Source organism: Epinephelus lanceolatus, chromosome 6 (assembly GCF_041903045.1).
Source record: "Epinephelus lanceolatus isolate andai-2023 chromosome 6, ASM4190304v1, whole genome shotgun sequence".
In the NCBI taxonomy this organism is placed as follows: Eukaryota; Metazoa; Chordata; class Actinopteri; order Perciformes; family Serranidae; genus Epinephelus; species Epinephelus lanceolatus.
The window spans coordinates 11,815,777-11,834,851 of NC_135739.1; the positions used below are offsets into that span (position 1 = coordinate 11,815,777).

Genomic DNA, 19,075 nt, shown 5'->3' on the forward strand with positions numbered 1-19,075 from the left:
AGGTGGCAGGGGAGGACGCCACGCAGACCTGGCAGGCCCAAACGAGCAGTGAGGGTCTGCTGGGAACGCCTGGCGGAAGAACCTGTCAAGATGATCTTCAACTCCCACCTCCGGGAGAGCTTCGACCGCGTCCCGAGGGCGGAGGGGGACATTGAGTCCGAATGGGCCTTGTTCCGCTCTACCATTGTCGAGGCGGCTGTTACGAGCTGTGGCTGCAAGGCCGCTGGGGCCAGTCGCGGCGGTAACCGTCAGGCTGAAGAAGGAGGCCTACAGGGCATGGTTGGTCTGTGGGTCTCCAGAAGCAGCTGACGGGTACCGGCGGGCCAAGCGGAGCGCAGCAGCGGCAGTCGCGGAGGCAAAAACTCTGGCATGGGAGGAGTTCGGTGAGGCCATGGAGAAAGACTATCGATCGGCTCCAAAGAGGTTCTGGCAAACCGTCCGGCGCCTCAGGGGGGGAAGGCGGCAACTTGCTCACACTGTTCACAGTGGGGGCTGGGAGCTGCTGACGTCAACTGGGGACATTGTCGGGCGGTGGAAGGAATACTTTGAGGAGCTCCTCAATCCCACCAGCACGTATTCCAGTGAGGAAACAGAGCCGGGGGTCTTGGGGGCGGGTCGTCCAATTTCTGGGGCAGAAGTCGCCGAGGTAGTGAAGGAACTGCGCGGTGGCGGGGCCCCGGGGGTGGACGAGAAATCGCCCTGGATATCTCAAGGCTCTGGATGTTGTAGGGCTGTCCTGGCTGACACGCCTCTGCAACATTGCGTGGACATCGGGGGCAGTGCCTCTGGAGTGGCAGACCGGGGTGGTGGTCCCCATCTTCAAGAAAGGGGACTATAGGGGGATCACACTCCTCAGCCTACCCGGTAAGGTCTACGCCAGGGTGCTGGAGAAGAGGGTCCCGTCAATAGTTGAACCTCGGATTGAGGAGGAGCAATGTGGTTTTCGTCCTGGACGCGGAACCGTGGACCAGCTCTTTACCCTCGCCGGGGTGCTGGAGGGGGCATGGGAGTTCGCCCAACCAGTCTACATGTGTTTTGTGGATTTGGAGAAGGCTTACAACCGTGTCCCCAGGGGCATCCTGGGGGGGGGGGGGTGCTCCAGGAGTATGGGGCTGGTGGCCCTTTGCTAAGGGCCATCCAGTCCCTGTACCGAAGGAGCACGAGTCTGGTTCGCGTTTCCTGGCAGTAAGTCGGACCTGTTCCCAGTGAGGGTTGGACTCCGCCAGGGCTGCCCTTTGTCACCGGTTCTGTTCATAACTTTCATGGACAGAATTTCTAGGCGCAGCCGAGGGGTGGAGGGTGTCAGGTTTGGTGACAGGAGGATCTCGTCCCTGCTATTTGCGGATGATGTGGTCCTCCTAGCTCCATCGAACAGTGACCTCCAGCTCTCACTGGGACGGTTCGCAGCCGAGTGTGAAGCAGCTGGGATGAGAATCAGCACCTCCAAGTCTGAGGCCATGGTTCTCAGCCGGAAAAGGGTGGATTGCCCACTCCAGGTCGGGGGGGAGGTCCTGCCTCAGGTGGAGGAGTTTAAGTACCTCGGGATCTTGTTCACGAGTGAGGGTAGGATGGAGCGGGAGATTGACAGGCGGATTGGGGCAGCGTCAGCAGTGATGCGGACGCTTAACCGGTCCGTTGTGGTGAAAAGGGAGCTTAGCCAGAAAGCGAAGTTCTCGATTTACCGGTCGATCTACATTCCAACCCTAACCTATGGTCATGAGCTCTGGGTAGTGACCGAAAGAACGAGATCGCGAGTACAAGTGGCCGAAATGAGTTTCCTCCGCAGGGTGGCTGGGCTCAGCCTTAGAGATAGGGTGAGGAGCTCGGACATCCGGGAGGGACTCGGAGTAGAGCCGCTGCTCCTCCACATCGAGAGGAGCCAGCTGAGGTGGTTCAGGCATCTGGTAAGGATGCCTCCCGGACGCCTCCCTTGGGAGGTATTCCGGGCATGTCCAACCGGGAGGAGACCTCGGGGCCGACCCAGGACACGCTGGAGGAATTACATCGCCCGGCTGGCCTGGGAGCGCCTCGGGGTTCCCTCGGAAGAGCTGACGGAGGTGGCTGGGGAGAGGAGTGTCTGGGCTTCTTTGCTGAGGCTGCTGCCCCCGCGACCCGGACCCGGATAAGCAGAGGACGACGAGACGAGACGAGACGAGACGAGAACAACTGAATTTCGTAAAACCTCTCAAATATCGCTAAAAAGTTTTTACGCTCTCATGAGGTGGTTTTTCATACATGTCGATACAGATGCATGTCGCAAAAGTGTCATGGAAACACTTCTAGTGCATTAACACGTCAGTGGCCCCACTACATCACCGGACGGGTTCTTTTCCATCCGGATTTACGGTGGCTGCCATATAACCAAAACAAAATGACACGGTACGTGTGGACAGAGGAAACCGCTATCATCCGCTGCCTTCGTGTTTTGTTAAAAAATGGGCACGGCAACAGCAGTAGATGCAACCAAAACCACATTGCCAACATCAATAAGTTGATGGAGTAGACTCTGGACATCCATTTTTTCTTATGAGAATTACGCAATCCCGCAAGACGGAACTTTACGAGAATTACAGCTTAGATGTCAAACACCATTCAATGGAAACATCTGCAAGCCGCAATTGTACTTTATCGAAATTGTCAAAATATTGCTTTAATTTTGTGCAAAACTGTAATGGAAACCAAGTGTCACTCTGCAGTTACAACTCTAAAACACTAGTCGGTTGTGGGGTTTCTATGAACTGCTGAAGGTTTAGTTGATTGAAACACACATTAAACACACATTAAACATGGCTTAATAGAGACAATTTCAAACACAAGTACACAAATCAGCTTCACTATAACTCAGCATTCACAGACAAACGCTTGTTTTTATCTGGACACATTTTCCCCACAAATACAACATGCTAAAGTTATTAGCACAAGCCTATGGCATCTTGCATTGTATAAATTAGCCTAGCAGCTAGTGGACTTTTCCTCTTCTCATATAAAACCAGGGACAACAGCAACATTTAAAGCCTCTGGAAACCCAAATCCACAATAGCCTTCTAACTATGTAATTTAGGGTCTTATGTACATAATATTAAACATGTAAAACAATTAGAAATCAGTTTCCATCCAAATTCGAAATATCTGTCTTTTAAGTTTTTGTACATTCTTGAAATTGGGTTTGATTGGGCCATGGTTATCTCTGAGATTTATTACGCAATAAATTCCAAACCAATCATAAATCATCAGTCAGTTGTCTCATCCCGCCCCCCAGTGGCAGCGCAACAAAACCTTTCTGCTCCAGCTAGATCTCTTTGAGTCCGAGCCAACTCGTCTTTCTAGTCTGATGTTTAGAAAATACAGATCGTAAACTGGCTGAACCGCTCGGCTGCGACCCAGCGGAGGCTCTGCCTCCGGCGGGCTCCCAGCAGCACTCGATTCAGGTTGACCGGCTCCAGAGCCCGGACAATCCGAGCCTTTGCAGCTCATGGAGCTGCAGGAAGAGGCGGCTTGTGAGCGGCCAGGCTTGCCCCCCGGGCCCAGTGCCAGTGTCGGCTCGCGGGGAGGGGACGTAATGTGCACCCTTCCTCACCCCTAACCCCAAGCAGTTAGCTTTGCCAACCCCGCTGGCTTCTCTACATGTCGCTTCCGTACGCAGTCAGTGGAGCCCACATGAATACGCCGCGACGCTACACTATATGTTTGCAGCCGGTGGAGCCTGGCCGTAACATTGCATGTAAAAGTTATGCTAACTATTCTACGAAGTAACATTAATATGATTCACAAAACATTTTGAAACTTACCATTCAGTGACCACCTGAAAGGAATCATTTTTAGCTTCTGCTTCGTCCTCTGAATCATCAGAGGGCTCAAACATGTACGGCTGGATTAAATTTGTGGCAGCCATTGCTGAGTCAGGGAGATGTCAATCAAAACGAGGGAACTGTCAATCAGAGTGTTATCTGCCACGCCCACTCTGTCCTGGCAAGTGGTCTAAACAGCAAAATGAGCTGTTTTTAAACCAGGTTTTCTAATAGTTATGAATGGTTATTTTCACTCAGACTTTTGTGGATGATTAATGAGACACTCAACTTTGATATAATATATGCATTTTTACTATTTCAAGCTGTGTTTCCAAAGGTAACGTTACAAAATTCAGCTCCATTACAGCTCACAAACACAAAGGAAACACATTTTCCAAACATATCATGCTAACGTTATTAGCACAAGCCTATGGCATTTTACATTTTCTAAATTAGCCGAGTGACGAGCGGAGATTTCCTCTGCTCATATGAAGCCAGGATAAATCAGACACAAGACTCAAAATGCTATTTTTGTGGAGGCTTTATTGTCTTCATAATTTATTGTTTCTTATCTGTGAAATTAAAGTAAATAAAAGCTTTGTTTCCACTGAGGGAAATGGTTTCAGCTTACAAAAACAGTGCAGTTAGTTACAGTGTTGGCACCATGCTTACAGCTTGTCGGGACTTAGCAAAAGGTCAATTTGAGGAGCTGGGAAGTCCATATAAGGTAGGATGGAGGGGCGGATGGGTCCAACAAACCCCGGACTTTTACCCGGGAGGCCGGTTTTAGCTTCTAGTATGACTGTAGAGTCAAGCCATGATGGGATTTTTTAAACCTAAACACCAGCTTGTGATCCACAGCATAAACTGACACGCACAACAAACGCAGGAGGATATCTAGTGTGTAATATTTAGATCTGAAAGGCAACTGACAAAGTGGCGATATGTGACGGCTTCTGGATAAGAACAGGAAGAACTGGATATAAAATTCAAAGTTATAATAATGAAAAGATAACAAAAAGGTTAAGATGCATTTTAATTTGAATAAAAATGCAAAGTACAAATTTAAGTGTACCAGTCCATTATTTAAAAAAATATAAATAATTACGATTTAAATAAAACTGGTTTCACCCTGTATAACAGTGGAGAGGTTCACTGCTACACTGCAGCTTCACTGGAATCGACTGCACTCGTCACTCTGTAAAAACAGGAGAGGTTAAAGGTCAGCCAACTATTCAGCCAGGTTCATGATGAGAAAAAAACAGAAAGGCTAACGTTCAGAGGACGACATGTTTCACCAACTAGTTTGTTTCAAGCCTACTTCCATCACATCCAACATTATAGGAGAGAAATTAGACTCACAAGTCAGTCTTTAGACGCTTTGCTTAACTAAAGACTGATGACTTTCTCCCTGATTTTGTGTTTAGATGGGCGGATACAATTTCAGAGTTTAAAAAAACTCCCTACGTTGCAGAACCAATAGTAAATCTGCAGGGCGGTCCTTCGGTGGCTCACTGAACTCTTGTGCTTGTAAACATAGTCCGACTAGAAACACGTGTAGCGGTACAAAATGGCTCAGCCGTGCTCGCAGAAAACTCCATCAAAGTTAGTGGGTGTTTGTCGCGTTTGCGGTGACACATTCTCGCCAACTAAAAGAAACAAACATAATCTTTTACAAGGCCATGACTCTAGAGGGAATCGCCTTGTTGTTTACAAATACTTCCGGGTAGGAAACCAGCAGAGCTTTTAGCTATATATATAGCCTATATATCACATTTTTCACATCACTGTATCACCGCTTGGACTAATCCGATGTTTGTAAAGTCTATAAACACAATGATTGAACAATTTCTGTGTGCACGTTTAGCTGGGCTAACCGTTAGCTGTTAGCCCTGTTAGCCGTTAGCGGTGTCTGTAATAGGTAATAACTCATTAAACGGTCCGTGAAAAAAATATCTTTTCCAGCGGATATCTTAGTTACAACATGATTGAGCTAGCAAAGCAGTTTTGTGTTGCTATGTGTGGTATTTATTCAGTTTTGGGAAATCATGATGTCTAGAAAGCATCAGTGGCTGCAGCTGACAGGGACAGCTAACACTAGCAGCAAAGCTAACATCAGGACGTCATCTGTTAAAAGCCTCCCATTGTCGGATACGACATGAAACTACTCCAGTTAGCTCAATAATGTTGTAACTAAGACATCCGCTGGAAAAAATATTTTCTTCACGGATGAGCACACGTTTAATAAAACGGAGTTAAATCTCTCGGCATCCATTTTCAAGCTCTCTGTGTGTTTGTTTCCTTGCGGACGAGAAAAGGGGGAGCGCACATTTCCGAGAAGGCATGTCCTTTTCAAAAATGCAAGAGGCGTTGCTTTGTTGCCGGCCGTTTTCGCCGGTGTGTTAAACACACTTTAGAAAGGAGTGTCCCGAAGGCGGAGATCTCTGATTGTCTGGTGCAACCTGATCTCACAGAAATACGTGAAATGACCACGACCTATTAACACCGCATTCCGTGGTGGCAGCACGTAATGGGTTGAAATTACGTGCTGCCACCACGAAAACAATGCCAATGTAAAGTCAATTAGGGTCCTCTCCTGTGGTGGACACACGGATTCCCTGATTCAATCACGTCACATCAACCTCGTTTTCCTCAATGATATCTTTAACATTCCTGTATACACACAAAAACGCGGAAGTGTCCTTGATAACTCAACAATATGACAGGTTAATGTCAAGGCCATAAAATAAAGTAAATGTATTTTGCCAGCTTTTGATAGCGGGGCTTTAAGAGCATTGTGCTGTGGGCGGATGGGGCGCGTTCCACTACTGTTTTGTAGCTGCTGTCCGCCGTCTGTGGGCTTCATTCCATTTCAGATTGCCATCCGTCTGCCGTAACTGAATCCAAACGCCAGTAATAAATAAATAAATAAGAAGATAAAAATAAGGCTGAGCACGGAAGAACCAGAGAGGAAACACCATCACATGGAGCCGTCTGCCCCTGGCAACCCGGCCACCCTCCACTCCACCAGGGGAGAGTGGACCCCAAGCCAGCACCACAGAACGGCTGCCCCGCTGGTTATACGTCCAACTGTGGCAGCTGTCACACAAACCGCTGCTGAAAATTATACATTTTGATACAGGTAGGCTATATACATATTGCAAAACTCTGTAAAAGTACACCAAAGCATATTTTCGTTTCCAAATATTTATTTGAAAACGAAACCATTCATACGGTCAATATAAAACATTTTGTTAGTAATAAAAAACAAATGTAATCTCAATGTGAGCCAGCCGGCGGGACTGCGGCTGAACCACTTCCAATGTTCATTCATTCATTCATTCATTCATTCATTCATTCATTCACGTGTTCAATGTGTGTGTGTGTGTTTGTGTGTGTGTGTCAGAGAGGAGTATCAATTAAAAAAAGTAATTATTTCGGTGTTTATTTCTTTTATTCTGCGTAATATAGCCAACAATATTATAGACCAAATGTTAATCTAATTATTATTGTAGAATGTATTTAGCAAATCACCACTCTCAACTGGAGACAGCAGCAAAAAAAAAAAAAAAAAGGCATTATAAAAAGCCGACAAATCGTGTTAATTAATTGACGTGAGACATTGAAGAGGTTGTCTCCTATAGTCTGTAATTTTTTATTTTTTTTTATTATAACTTCTCGGAAATTACTCAAAAGTAGAACATGCTAAAAGTAAATACAATAATAGGCTAAATAGTATCTAAGCAATAATAAAGTGTCTGAACAATAATAAATATTATCTAAGTTATCTATTAGGCTACCATTCCACTCTGTAAATAGATTTTAATATTTCAATATGATTTTAATATTATTTTTGCTTATTTCATTATTGTTATCATTGCTTTTACTTTTTAGTAGTATTGTATTGTCTGAGGATGACTCATGTTAGTAACTATCTACAGTAAAAAAGATAAAAACAAGCAAAGAAACAAACAAAACTCATTTTATTCACGGGGCCTTCAAAGTGCTCTCTGAAACTACACCTGGCATGGCTTGTGTCCAAAACATGAAAAAATCTAAACTTCGTCGTAGAGCTAAACCAAATACATCATTGGAAAGGTCTCAACCTGGAGAGTAACATATGTCAGTATGAAGATTCTACATGGCTCCTGCTTTCAGCCATTGACCTTTGAACCTTGACCTCAGTGCATGTTTGAGGGCTTATAACTCAGCAGCTAAAGGGGGTACAGACATGGGACCAACTGTTATAGAGAGCTCTTGACCTCAGCTATCATGTGAGTGTAGTCAACAACTGTGGGTGCTGTCAGATATGGATAAAATATGGATAAAATTAATTTTCACCCATTTAGAAATTAGATATTTAAATTCTGATTTCACAAATGTGTTTACCATCCCCTTAAAGTCCACAGTGTACTCTCAATTCAGTATTTACAACTTCCAAATCTGGGAAAAACACTTAGATTTTTAAAAAACTACAATTCCCTAGGACCGCGCCATGCAGTTTGATACATATCAGCAACATAGTTGTAGTTCTTCTGATTTGCAAAGTAGGGCTCTAAATAGGGTTGTAAAAAGATATATCTACTGAATAGCCTATATCTAATATCAAGTAAAGCCGAACTAGTTATTACACTCCACCTAGATGAACTATGGTAAGAAAAAGTAAAGATGTCGGCTAATTTTCGATATTTTAGCTAATACACTAGAAACGGCGTTTTTGGGACAGTAGGTTCGTTGGCGGCATGTGAAATAGGGTTGTAAAAAGCTAGATCTACTGAATAAATCTAATATCTAGTAAAGCCGAAGTAGTTATTACACTGCACCTAGATGGACTATGTTAAGAAAAAAAGCAAGGATATTGGCTAATTAGTTATTATTATTATTATTATTATTTTAGATAGTACTCTAAAAACGGCGTTTTTGGGACGGTAGGTTTTTTGCGGCTTGTTGTAAAACAGGGTCGTAAAAAGATACATCTACCGAGTATATCAAATGTCTAGTAAAGCTGAACTAGTAATGACACTGCACCTAGGTGAAATATGTTAAGAAAAAGTAGGCATGATGGTTCATTTCAGATATTTTAGCAAGTTCTCTAGAAACGGCGTTTTTGTGATTGAATATTTGAATAGGCTATAACAAATATCTAGAGCAGCCGAACTATCACGTTATTATCATTATTATTATTATTATTGGTGGGAAATTATAACAGGGGAATGTATTTGCCGTTTTAATATCAAGAACACTTCCGCCTTTTTGTGTGTATACAGGAATGTTAAAGATATCATTGAGGAAAACGAGGTTGACGTGACGTGATTGAATCAGGGAATCCGTGTGTCCACCACGGGAGAGGACCCTAATTGACTTTACATTGGCATTGTTTTCGTGGTGGCAGCACATAATTTCAACCCATTACGTGCTGCCACCACGGAATGCGGTGTTAAGAGGTCATGGTCATTTCACGTATTTCTGTGAGATCAGGTTGTCTGGTGGCGAGACTAGAGAGAAATAGACAAGGCAGCCTGTGTTTTCACTGTGCGCCACATGATATGGCACCCACTTACAGCTAAACATGGCATTAAAGTCTGCTTCATATAATATTTGAGGCAAGAAATAGGCAATGCAGTAACATGATCTTGATTTATATTTGATCAGCACTGCCTAGTTTACTGTCTCTTTGGATTTCCGTTCTGAGTTTTGGGGGGGTTGAGCAACAGCCCAGGGGAGCCAAGGAAACTAACCCATTGTATCTTTGTCATTTCAGCTTTGATCACATTTCGTGATGCTTAGTGATGGTTTTCTAAATATGCATGTTCGTTTTCCTGCCGCGTTAGTTTGTGTATCAATTTTGCATTCCTGCTCTGATCAAATATGCAATATTTGTTTTTATCATTTACTGTAAAACTTCAATTAGCAGCCCGGGCTATTATTTGCTTAAATCACTGAACTCAACAGGCTTATATTTGGGACAGGCCTTTACTTCCTCTCACACAAAACTGTTGCTCTGCAAAGGAAAATACAGTCAAACTGTTGGTTTAAACCAGTATGAATATTACTATAAAAAATAATGTTTCAGATAATACGTCAATTATGAATCATTCATTTGATCTAGCTTCGACAGACAGCGCATCAGAGACAAGGGAGTTACGGCACTCGAGGATTGCGGCACCCGACATTGCCACACAGCACCACTTTATCCTGTTAAAACAATCCTAACAACTTAGATTCATTCTTATGAAATACCCTTTTGATCTGAGGACCCTTATGGACTAAAGGAATATGAATAACTTACAGTGTAATGTACACTGTCTTTCTTTCAAAACACACCTGTGTAAATGAATATACTAAACATACAATACGTTGGAACGGACTGAACTAACAAAATACTCACCTGTCTTTATGCTGCTGGACTGTCATTCAGTTACTGGTTATGTTAAATTTGCATTTCCATTTTTGGTAGATATGTGCCCCCTGTATGCATTTATTATATATATATTTATATTTTATATTTTCCAACATTTCTTATTTAATACAGTCAATACTTTTTACTTTTAAGCACCTTGTACAAAAAATATCTGTATCTGCCCTGCGTCTGTACATATCTATCTCCAGTTGCATTCATATCACCCATAGCAAAGTATCCATTGCGTCTGTACTGTTCTTACACTTAAATGTAATCATTTTACATTGCACTACCCGTGTTGTCACCCACCTAAATTTGCACTACCATCATAAACATTTCTACGCAGTAACAGCTATCTGCAGTAGCCCTGGGACGAGAGTATCATTTCACTGCTGTGTGTTTTTATCCTTATGTTTTAATTCTTTTTACCTATTTTTTCAATCCATATGTGTATCTGTGTTTTTGTATGTGTTATGTTGTGTAAAAAGCAACTGTATCTATATATCTCGCTAGCTATCTAGCTTGCTATCTAGCTATCTCTATACTCTCCTTCTTACCTTTCCAGGTTCTTTGGGGTTGTCTGACATTTCCTGCGTTTGCAGAAAGCGACCAACAGAACAGTCATGATGAAGAGGAAGAGGAGGAGGAGAATGGTCAGCCACACTTTCCAAGCACCTATCACACAGAAGAAACGTCAAAGACACGAGGAAATTTTAGGAGCTGTAATCTCAACATTTAAGGTGAAGGTGGTTAATTTTTATGTAATCATTTTTTCTTTGGTCATTTTCTTGAGTCATTGTTTATGTTTTGTGCCGTTCAGTGTATAATAAGGTCCCATCAGAGACAGTACAAATAAACATGAAATAAATAAATGAATTACCGTAAAACTTCAAGTAAACGCCCAATCCCTTTTACTAGCCCAGCATGGCTACACATTTTGACAAATAAAGGCCTGTCTCAATCAGAGGCCTGGTCTGGTTACCAAGCTGTTCATTTTTATAGTTCTTCGGATGTATAAAACCAGATTGTTGACCACCCACTTGAGCAAACTTTAGTTAGATGATTCAGTGGCATGTACAAATAAACTCTCACCGGCCACTTTATTAAGTACACCTGTTGAACTGCTTGTTAACACAAACTGCTCATCAGCCAATCACGTGGCAGCAACACAATGCATTTAGGCATGTAGACATGGTCAAGACAACCTGCTGAAGTTCAAACTGAGCATCAGAATGAGGAAGAAAGATGATTTAAGTGACTTTGAACGTGTGAATACCAGAGGTCACTGGGTGTGCCGTGAATAGAATCGTGATCAGTATTACTTACTGGTGTCAGCGTGGTTTCCAGACCAGTCATTTGTGTCTAAAAGAGAGAGCGTCGGTTTCAGAGTCAGCTTCAGCAGATTTTCCACTGCATCCGTGTATCACATACACAAATCAGATCTAAAAGACACTCACCATCACCAAGAAGTGTGGGACATCTTGCTGTAAAACACACATCACAGTAGTTGTGAACAGTTGTTATTTAGAGGCTGAACACCTTATCTGATTTATAATGAAACCATGTTCTGTTTTTCATGTGAGGGGGCATGACTGATAAAACGTTTCTCACAATGATCCCACACTTTGGATTTCCTGCCTGACATGTTATTAACTAGCCTGTGGAATAACTGCAGGTACCAGCCCTGGAAATTAACCTGACTCCTGTCGGACTGCTGAGCGTGGCCACTTCCTGTGTCTGTCCTTTCAAATTAAATTCCCACATGGTCCAGTCACATAGGTTTTGATTTGTTTTGACAAGGCGCAGCTCCATTTAGAGTTTCACAATTTGTTTTGTTTTGTTTTGCTTTTTTGTTGTTGTTTTTCTCTGACTAAGCAACCAATGAAATCTTGCCGACTAATGATCTTTCTGGTCGACAAACAATTGGTTGACTATTCGGGGGGCAGCCCTAGATTGAGGCAAGGAGGGTGGAAAACTGAAGTTGCTGTGGAAACTGGTAGCTGATCGGCTCTGAAAAAGGAAAGTGATGTGGTTGTCTTTGCGACAGCGGCATTTACAATAAAACCACTTATAAACGCCAAAGTTGTCTGTTTCCTCTTTAACATGAATACTGGGCCTCCAGAGGAACCCTCGCCAAACTGTTGGTACATTTTACTTTGTATTGTTAACTCTACTCGAGCTGCCAGATGAACTGTACATTTTTTTAAATGTTGGAGGGATCACAATTGTTGAGTTAACTCAACATGAGACTTTACCAAAGAGTAAATAAACCTCAGTCATACTGCAGCTCTTACCGCTCTTCATCAGGTCTATTGGTTTACCATCTCCCTCCATCTTCAGCGTTGTGTTCCTCAGCAGCTCAGAACAAACGGCATGGACAAACTGGCTGAAACACACCACACAGCTGGAGGGTGAAGGAGGGGAGGTGGAGGAGCAGAGTGGAGGAGCACCACTCCCTGAATACAGGTGACCTTCTGCACTGCTGTCATCGTACAGCACATCCACGCTGCTGACGTTTAGGTCAACAGGTCGGAGACAACTGAAAGACATCTGTGGAGAGACAGAGGCTGTGAAAACCTGAATTATCAGGATTTAAAATGAAAACAAATCATCTCATGTTTTAACTAAAATGAGTCCTGATAAATTCTGATCTTAATCTGTGGTTCACAAAGCCAGATACAGTGAGTCATTGTAGTTGTACTGAACAGAAGGAAGAGGTTCAAGCATCTGTAACGCTCGGACACAGGATTGGTAAATGATGCAGTTGTGAAATGTGATTTAGAATTTGTATTTGAGTGAAAACAGTGAAATTGTGCTCAGAGCTCAGCAGCCTGATTGATATACAAGCTTCAAGTTTTCAGAACTGTGTGCGTAGTTTCATTTTTTTGTGTGTACAATGGAGGAAAAACTGTAAGATGATGCTGCCTAAGCAAACCAGAGGTGAACAGCCCCTGTAGTTTAACCCGAGCAGATACAGTGTAGATGTAAGGCCGGGTCAGACTGCAGAGTACCTGTGCTGTGTCTCAAATCATGTACTTCCGTTAGTACACTTCCAAAAAAAAAACACATGTATTTGTACAATGCATCGACATTCACGGTGGCACAGTCCTCAGCCGCTATTTCCAGTTTGAAAAGTGGTCCCTCCCCTTCTGCTACGTAGCCAAGATGGCGACCATTGAGGGCGAGAAGTGTCCATAGTTCTGCACTCAACTTCTTGACTGTTTTGAGCGCACCATCCGGGGACTCATAGTGCACTGCATTTTTCCATACCTCTTAGTGTGAACGCACTTATGCACTCAAAATACTAAGTGTAAGTACAGAAGTACGCAATCTGAGACACAGCACTGCTCTTTGGTTGGGTTGAGAAGGTTTAAAGACAGTTTAAAGCTAAGTTAGGTCAGGGTTAGAGAGCTGGCAGTATAGGCGAATGCTCAGGGCGCCATCATCCATAGGGGGTGCCACAAATGGGGGAAGAAAAAAGATTATCTTTTGTTATCTTTTACTAATACTATTACTACTAGTATTTTGAGGTATGACATGAGGCCACACCAACATAACTACACAGCAAAGCTAAATGATACAGAGGCCTTTTCCCCCCACCTCGATACACTTTACCTGCCCTATGGGAGGCAAGTTTACCTTCGTCACGTGAACCCAGAAACACACTGTATCGTTCTCATGTCAAAACAACAAATGCTCTGTGCCCACTCAACTTCTGGACTGTACAATTTTTAAATGTTGGAGAAGACTGGCCAGTTGTGCTGCCTCACTAACAGGTAAAGCATCAAGTCAAATTATATTCACAGTGTGTTTATTTTTTTTAATGACACCCTTTCTTTATTCTTAAAAATAAGTTTTCTCAGTTGTAGCTCCAGCAGCCCTGCAGCCTGCTTGAAAGGTCGACCTCATTGTTTCATCAGTTCACCACCACAAAAGCACTCAAGAGGAAACAGACTACATGAAGAGGAAAAATTGACTCGTCAAACTTTTTATGTTGAGTCTTCTTCTCAGGAGTTCATTCCCACTCTGTCTGTTAACTGCATCAGTCTGTTTTATATCATTAAGAATGTCAAGATTTAATATCAAAGAACGGTAAGAAATGCAAACTCACCTCTGCAGCTGCACTTCTCTCTGATGATTCTCAGAAATGCCAAGCAGCACCCGCAGCGCGTCTTTGTTATTTGTTCCTCTGCTCTCTCACTTCCCCTCAGTAGTCTGACGGTGAAACCACACCTCCTGTAACACCTATTTCATGCTTACTTCTTTTTTTTGTGTTGTGCTCCACACTTCACATAACCACATGTGAACTCACTTAAAGTGTACAGTCTCGATTAACTGTGGGAATGATTTAGATTGACAGATGGCAAACCAGCAGGAGCAGAGAGGAAGCTGCTGTGTGTCTGCGGCTGACAGGTGACAGGTGACAGTCGAGCCTGTCAAAATACTCAAATAAAAGTACCCCAGAACTCACAGTACTTTAGTAAATGTGCTTAGTTACTGTCTGCCACTGTCTGCAACAACACTTTAATACTAACAGAGATGGTTTTTTTATATTTAGGGCCTGAGCACCGACCTCAATGGGAGGACCCTATAAAAATGCAGGGAATTTTTAATATTATTAGGGCCCGAGCTGGAGACCTGCGAGGTATTGTTTTTCGAATGATTATTATTATTTTTATTTTTTTGTCCAAAAGGATAGCATTTTTCACTGCCTGTACATACCCCAAAACTCATGAAACTTGGAAGTCACACCTGGCGAAAAAGTTTATAATCTATTGTCGTCCTGAATTTCCACCACTAGGTGGCGCTATAATCAAGGAGTTTATAATCAAGTGCGTTTTGGCTCATAACTCCCATATACTTTGTCGCACATTCAAAAACCTTATATCCACGCGTTCAGTGAATTGTGCTGAAAAAATATTAAATAACAACTTCTTGCAGATTTCGTTCTAAACAGGAAGTGTTGCACATCTCCACATTGATGTATCCGAATGACATGAAACTCAGTTTACTACTTGCCCATGAGCCCCTGAGGCTCGGTGAAAAATTTCGGGTGATGACCACCAGGTGGCGCTCTTTAAATTGAAGTATTTTATATCTCAACATCGGTTGGGCGGATTAACACGAAACTTAGTATAATTATTGTCAATGCCCTCCTGAGGATATCTGACAAAGGACTTACCGATCCGCCACTAGGTGGCGCTCTGGTGGCCGTCTAATTTAATATTTGGCACTGTGCCAACACCATAACACTCATGGAAATAAAATTGATAGGGGTGGTATAGACTGGCCCCTGTAACTCGCACACCAAAAATGACCAGCAGGTGGCGCTATTTTCAATGCAAAAGCGTTTTTGGCTAATAACTCCCACATAATATGTCACACATTGTTAAACCTTCTATTTACGTGTTCTCTGAATTCAGCTGAATTGTGTGGTGTAAGCCACGCCCACTTTCGCGGTAACTTTCCATTTGCTAAATCGTGACAAATGAAAAACGTACTTTTTTGAACTCCTCCTAGGCGATTTGACCGATTTGCACCAAACTTTGCATGAAGCATCTGTGGACCCTTCTGACAAAAAGTTATTAAAAGAATTTTGATTGTCCAAAAAACGTCCAAAATATAAAACAACAAATTCCTGCACATTGTTTTCAAAACAGACAGTCTTTCATATCTTGACCAAATACAGTCCGATTACCACAACACTTTTGCTAATTGTGTTCCATGGCCCGATGAGGGTTTGTGCAAATTTCGGTGCAAATCGGCCAATAGGTGGCGCTCTGGTGGCTGTCTAATTAGTGTGAACGGAAGTAAATTGGAAAATCTTCAAATCCTCTTCAAAACTCATTGACTTTAAACCTCTTCTTGTCCCTCATACTTTGAGCTAGAGACACCATGTCAACTTTTAAAGAGTCAGAAGACCTTGAACTATTGGGCATGTATTCAGCTTCTACTTTTTGGAAAAATACATACGTGGGTTGGGTGCCTACCTGTATACTGGAAATGTAAGTAAGAGATAACGTTTATTTTTTTATTTATTACAGCTGACAAGACTTCTAGGTGCACGGCCCCCGACGGCAGCATGCCCCTACGCGCATGGACTGCGAGGGCCCGTTCATCGCTGCTTGCAACTTTAATTATTATTATTATTATTATTATTATTATTATTATTATTCCTCCAAATGAATTGCCTTTTTGGGGGGCTTAACATACTCTAAAAGTCATGAAACTTTGCGCATATATCAGAACTCGGTTCTAATACTTGGTGCCAAAAAAAATGGCTAGCACTCCCTTCAAAATTTTGACGAAACAGCCCCGAAACTGCTTTCATCTACATGTATGAAACTTGGTAGGCATATGTAACACTCCAAGGTGTACAAACAAGCCTCTTGGAGCCATACTCTAAACCCAACAGGAAGTCGGCCATTTTGAGTTTACTGTGCAATTTTGGTGCATTTTCTAACGGTCGTACTTTAACGAACTAATGTTGAATTAATAAAGAGGGCTCCCACGGTCATGTAATGCCTTGAAAAGTTAGGAAATTCGAAAAACCAGGCCTTGAAAATGTTTGGAATTTTTTTTTTTAAAGATATTTTTTGGCCATTTTTGCCTTTAATGCACAGGACAGGCAAGTGTGAAAGGGGGAAAGAGAGAAGGGGGACGACATGCAGCAAAGGGCCACAGGCCGGACTCGAGCCCGGGCCGCCGCGGCAACAGCCTTGCACATGGGGTGCCCGCTCCACCCACCAAGCCACCGACGCCCCAATGGTTTGGAATTTAAAGGATGTTTTGGAAAAGTTTTGGATATACAGTGTTCTGGCTATTGTTCACAATATTTAAAAAAAAAAGTTGAATGTTACATGAAATATGTTTCTCTTTTACTAAGAGTTCTTTCACACCTGTCTTGTTTGGTTCGGTTCAACTGAACTCAAGTTGGTTTGCTCCCTAATTGCGGTGTGTTTGAGCAGGTGTGAACGCTGCAATCACACTCGGATGTGCACCAAAACAACCGGACTGAGACCGCCTTGAAGAGATGGTCTTCCTTAACCTAACCATGTGTTTTTGTGAAACGTCAATTGGTGGTGTTGTACCGACGTAGTGTATTTATTTTGAAAGAGACAGATGTTAATGTTAAATTTCTTGTGAAAACGGAAGTGTATCTTGAAAGAAGAGAACTTGACACGGTGTCCCAGAACGTCAACAACCAACACACCCAGGGTACCTTGCATGTTATATGTGGATGTGGAAAGTCCATGCCCAAAACGTGACGAGGTTGGAGTGAGAATGTGTTGGAGCTGTAGTCAGCTGATTGGTGGAAGTGGTGGGAAAAAGACAGAACTGTGAATGCATATAGCCGAAAGAAAGTCTTCCTGGTTGAACACAGACTTATTTGATTGGATGTCTAAAAACCAATCACAGTTTGCCACATCATCTAAAGTGGACTGCAGTAGAGCCACGCCCCTTTTTCAACAAGCATGGCTGCCCATGAAGCAAGGAGGAAGAGTAAGACACATTTCACTCTCTGAATCCTACTGTAAAAGGACAAAATATGTGTTGTGAGTAAACATGAGATGTTACAGTACTTTTATACTACAGTTAGTTCCAGACAGGCAAATTGATTGGGAACCAACTGAGCACTGATATACAGTATAGAGTGCTCCAGGGGTGACGTAATAGGCCGTCACCCTGGTTCCCTCATCAGAAAATAAGCTCTATGTCAAACAAATGTTTATGATACTTAAATGTTCTGTTCAGTAAGATAGTCTCCACTAATAACACTTTTATGGTTTTTGAAGCCTAAATGTGATCATCAGAATTAAAAAGCTAATGGTAGGCTATAAACAAACAACACCACAGTCACATGACTTAATGTCACCACCAGTTTCAGGAAGCAGGCTCAGCAAACTCTGAGCCTAATCCTGATCTCCGGGTTGACTGAGCCTGAGCTGAGAAACACTGAGTTTTCGGTTCCAGAACAGCTGATCACAGTCAGCTCAATCAACTCTGAGTATGTTCAGCCTGAGAGAGGCGCGTTCACGGCGAGCACTGAAAGACATCATTGGAGTGCAGATAACGTGATATTCAGTGGCTGAATTAAGCAGAAAGCCACTTGTTTCATCCCAGCTGAGTCTGAGATTTGAATGACAGCGAAATGAAAAAAAAAAAAACCTAACACGTTAGCTGCAGCTAAACAGGGTGAGGTGTGATGGGAACAGACTGCAGAGTGTGTTAATAGGTAATGTGAAGTTATGTTATGTAATGTGATGAGTTAATGTGTCGAATATACAGAAAATATAGAAACATTACACAGAGTTCATATATTTTAATATAATTTGCTGTATCATTTTATTCAGCTGTAATCTGATGGGGCCCAAACACACAGGGCAGTGACTCAACATCAAACACAAAGATATTAAACAGACTGGTAAAAGTTTTGCTTATACTTTATTTATTCTGTCAATATTAGGCTGAGGTTCATTGGATTGCTGAACTGCTGTGAAATGACTTCTGATTCACGTAATCTCCTTTATGCTCAGATGGAGCTATTATGGGGTGTTGAATCAGCGACTGATCATGGGGCGTCCGCTCCATCCAGTAAACCACCGATACTCCCGTTGCAAATACTTTGATAATCGATTCTGATTTATGTCCAGGGAAAACCACAACAACGGGCAAAAGTCTTTTCAGAGCCAGAGTAACTTTTCTTACGGCTGACAAACCGCTGTCTCTCTGATGTGTTCAGTATCTCTGATGTTATTAAGAAAACTGTCGCTGCTGAGGAATCAAAGGGCAATGCATAAAATGTGCTCCGACGATAATGTAAATCCACGATGAGTAATATTTGATATATCTGGGTGGAACAGATTGTTAAGATAAATGTTAGAGT

General features: G+C 42.7%; 1 protein-coding gene across 1 annotated transcript; it reads right to left on the reverse strand.

Moving 5' to 3' along the window:
- Window positions 1–4,811: 4,811 nt before the first annotated feature.
- On the reverse strand, window positions 4,812–14,386 carry LOC144463659 (uncharacterized). Its single transcript, XM_078168629.1, has 6 exons — window positions 14,300–14,386; window positions 12,483–12,738; window positions 11,646–11,672; window positions 11,515–11,550; window positions 10,746–10,863; window positions 4,812–4,986 (listed from the first exon to the last, which is right to left on the reverse strand). Exons 2-6 carry the CDS (start codon window positions 12,736–12,738, stop codon window positions 4,947–4,949), a joined length of 477 nt encoding a protein of 158 aa, XP_078024755.1. The 5' UTR covers window positions 14,300–14,386; the 3' UTR covers window positions 4,812–4,946.
- Between the last annotated feature and the right edge of the window lie 4,689 nt (window positions 14,387–19,075).

Coding starts and splice junctions, on each gene's coding strand:
- LOC144463659 (XM_078168629.1), bottom strand. CDS start 12,738: ATGTCTTTCAGTTGTCTCCGACCTGTTGACCTAAACGTCAGCAGCGTG. Junction 11,673..12,482: donor AATAGACCTGATGAAGAGCG/GTAAGAGCTGCA, acceptor TGTGTTTTACAG/CAAGATGTCCCACACTTCTT. Junction 4,987..10,745: donor ACCCCAAAGAACCTGGAAAG/GTAAGAAGGAGA, acceptor CTGTTTTTACAG/AGTGACGAGTGCAGTCGATT.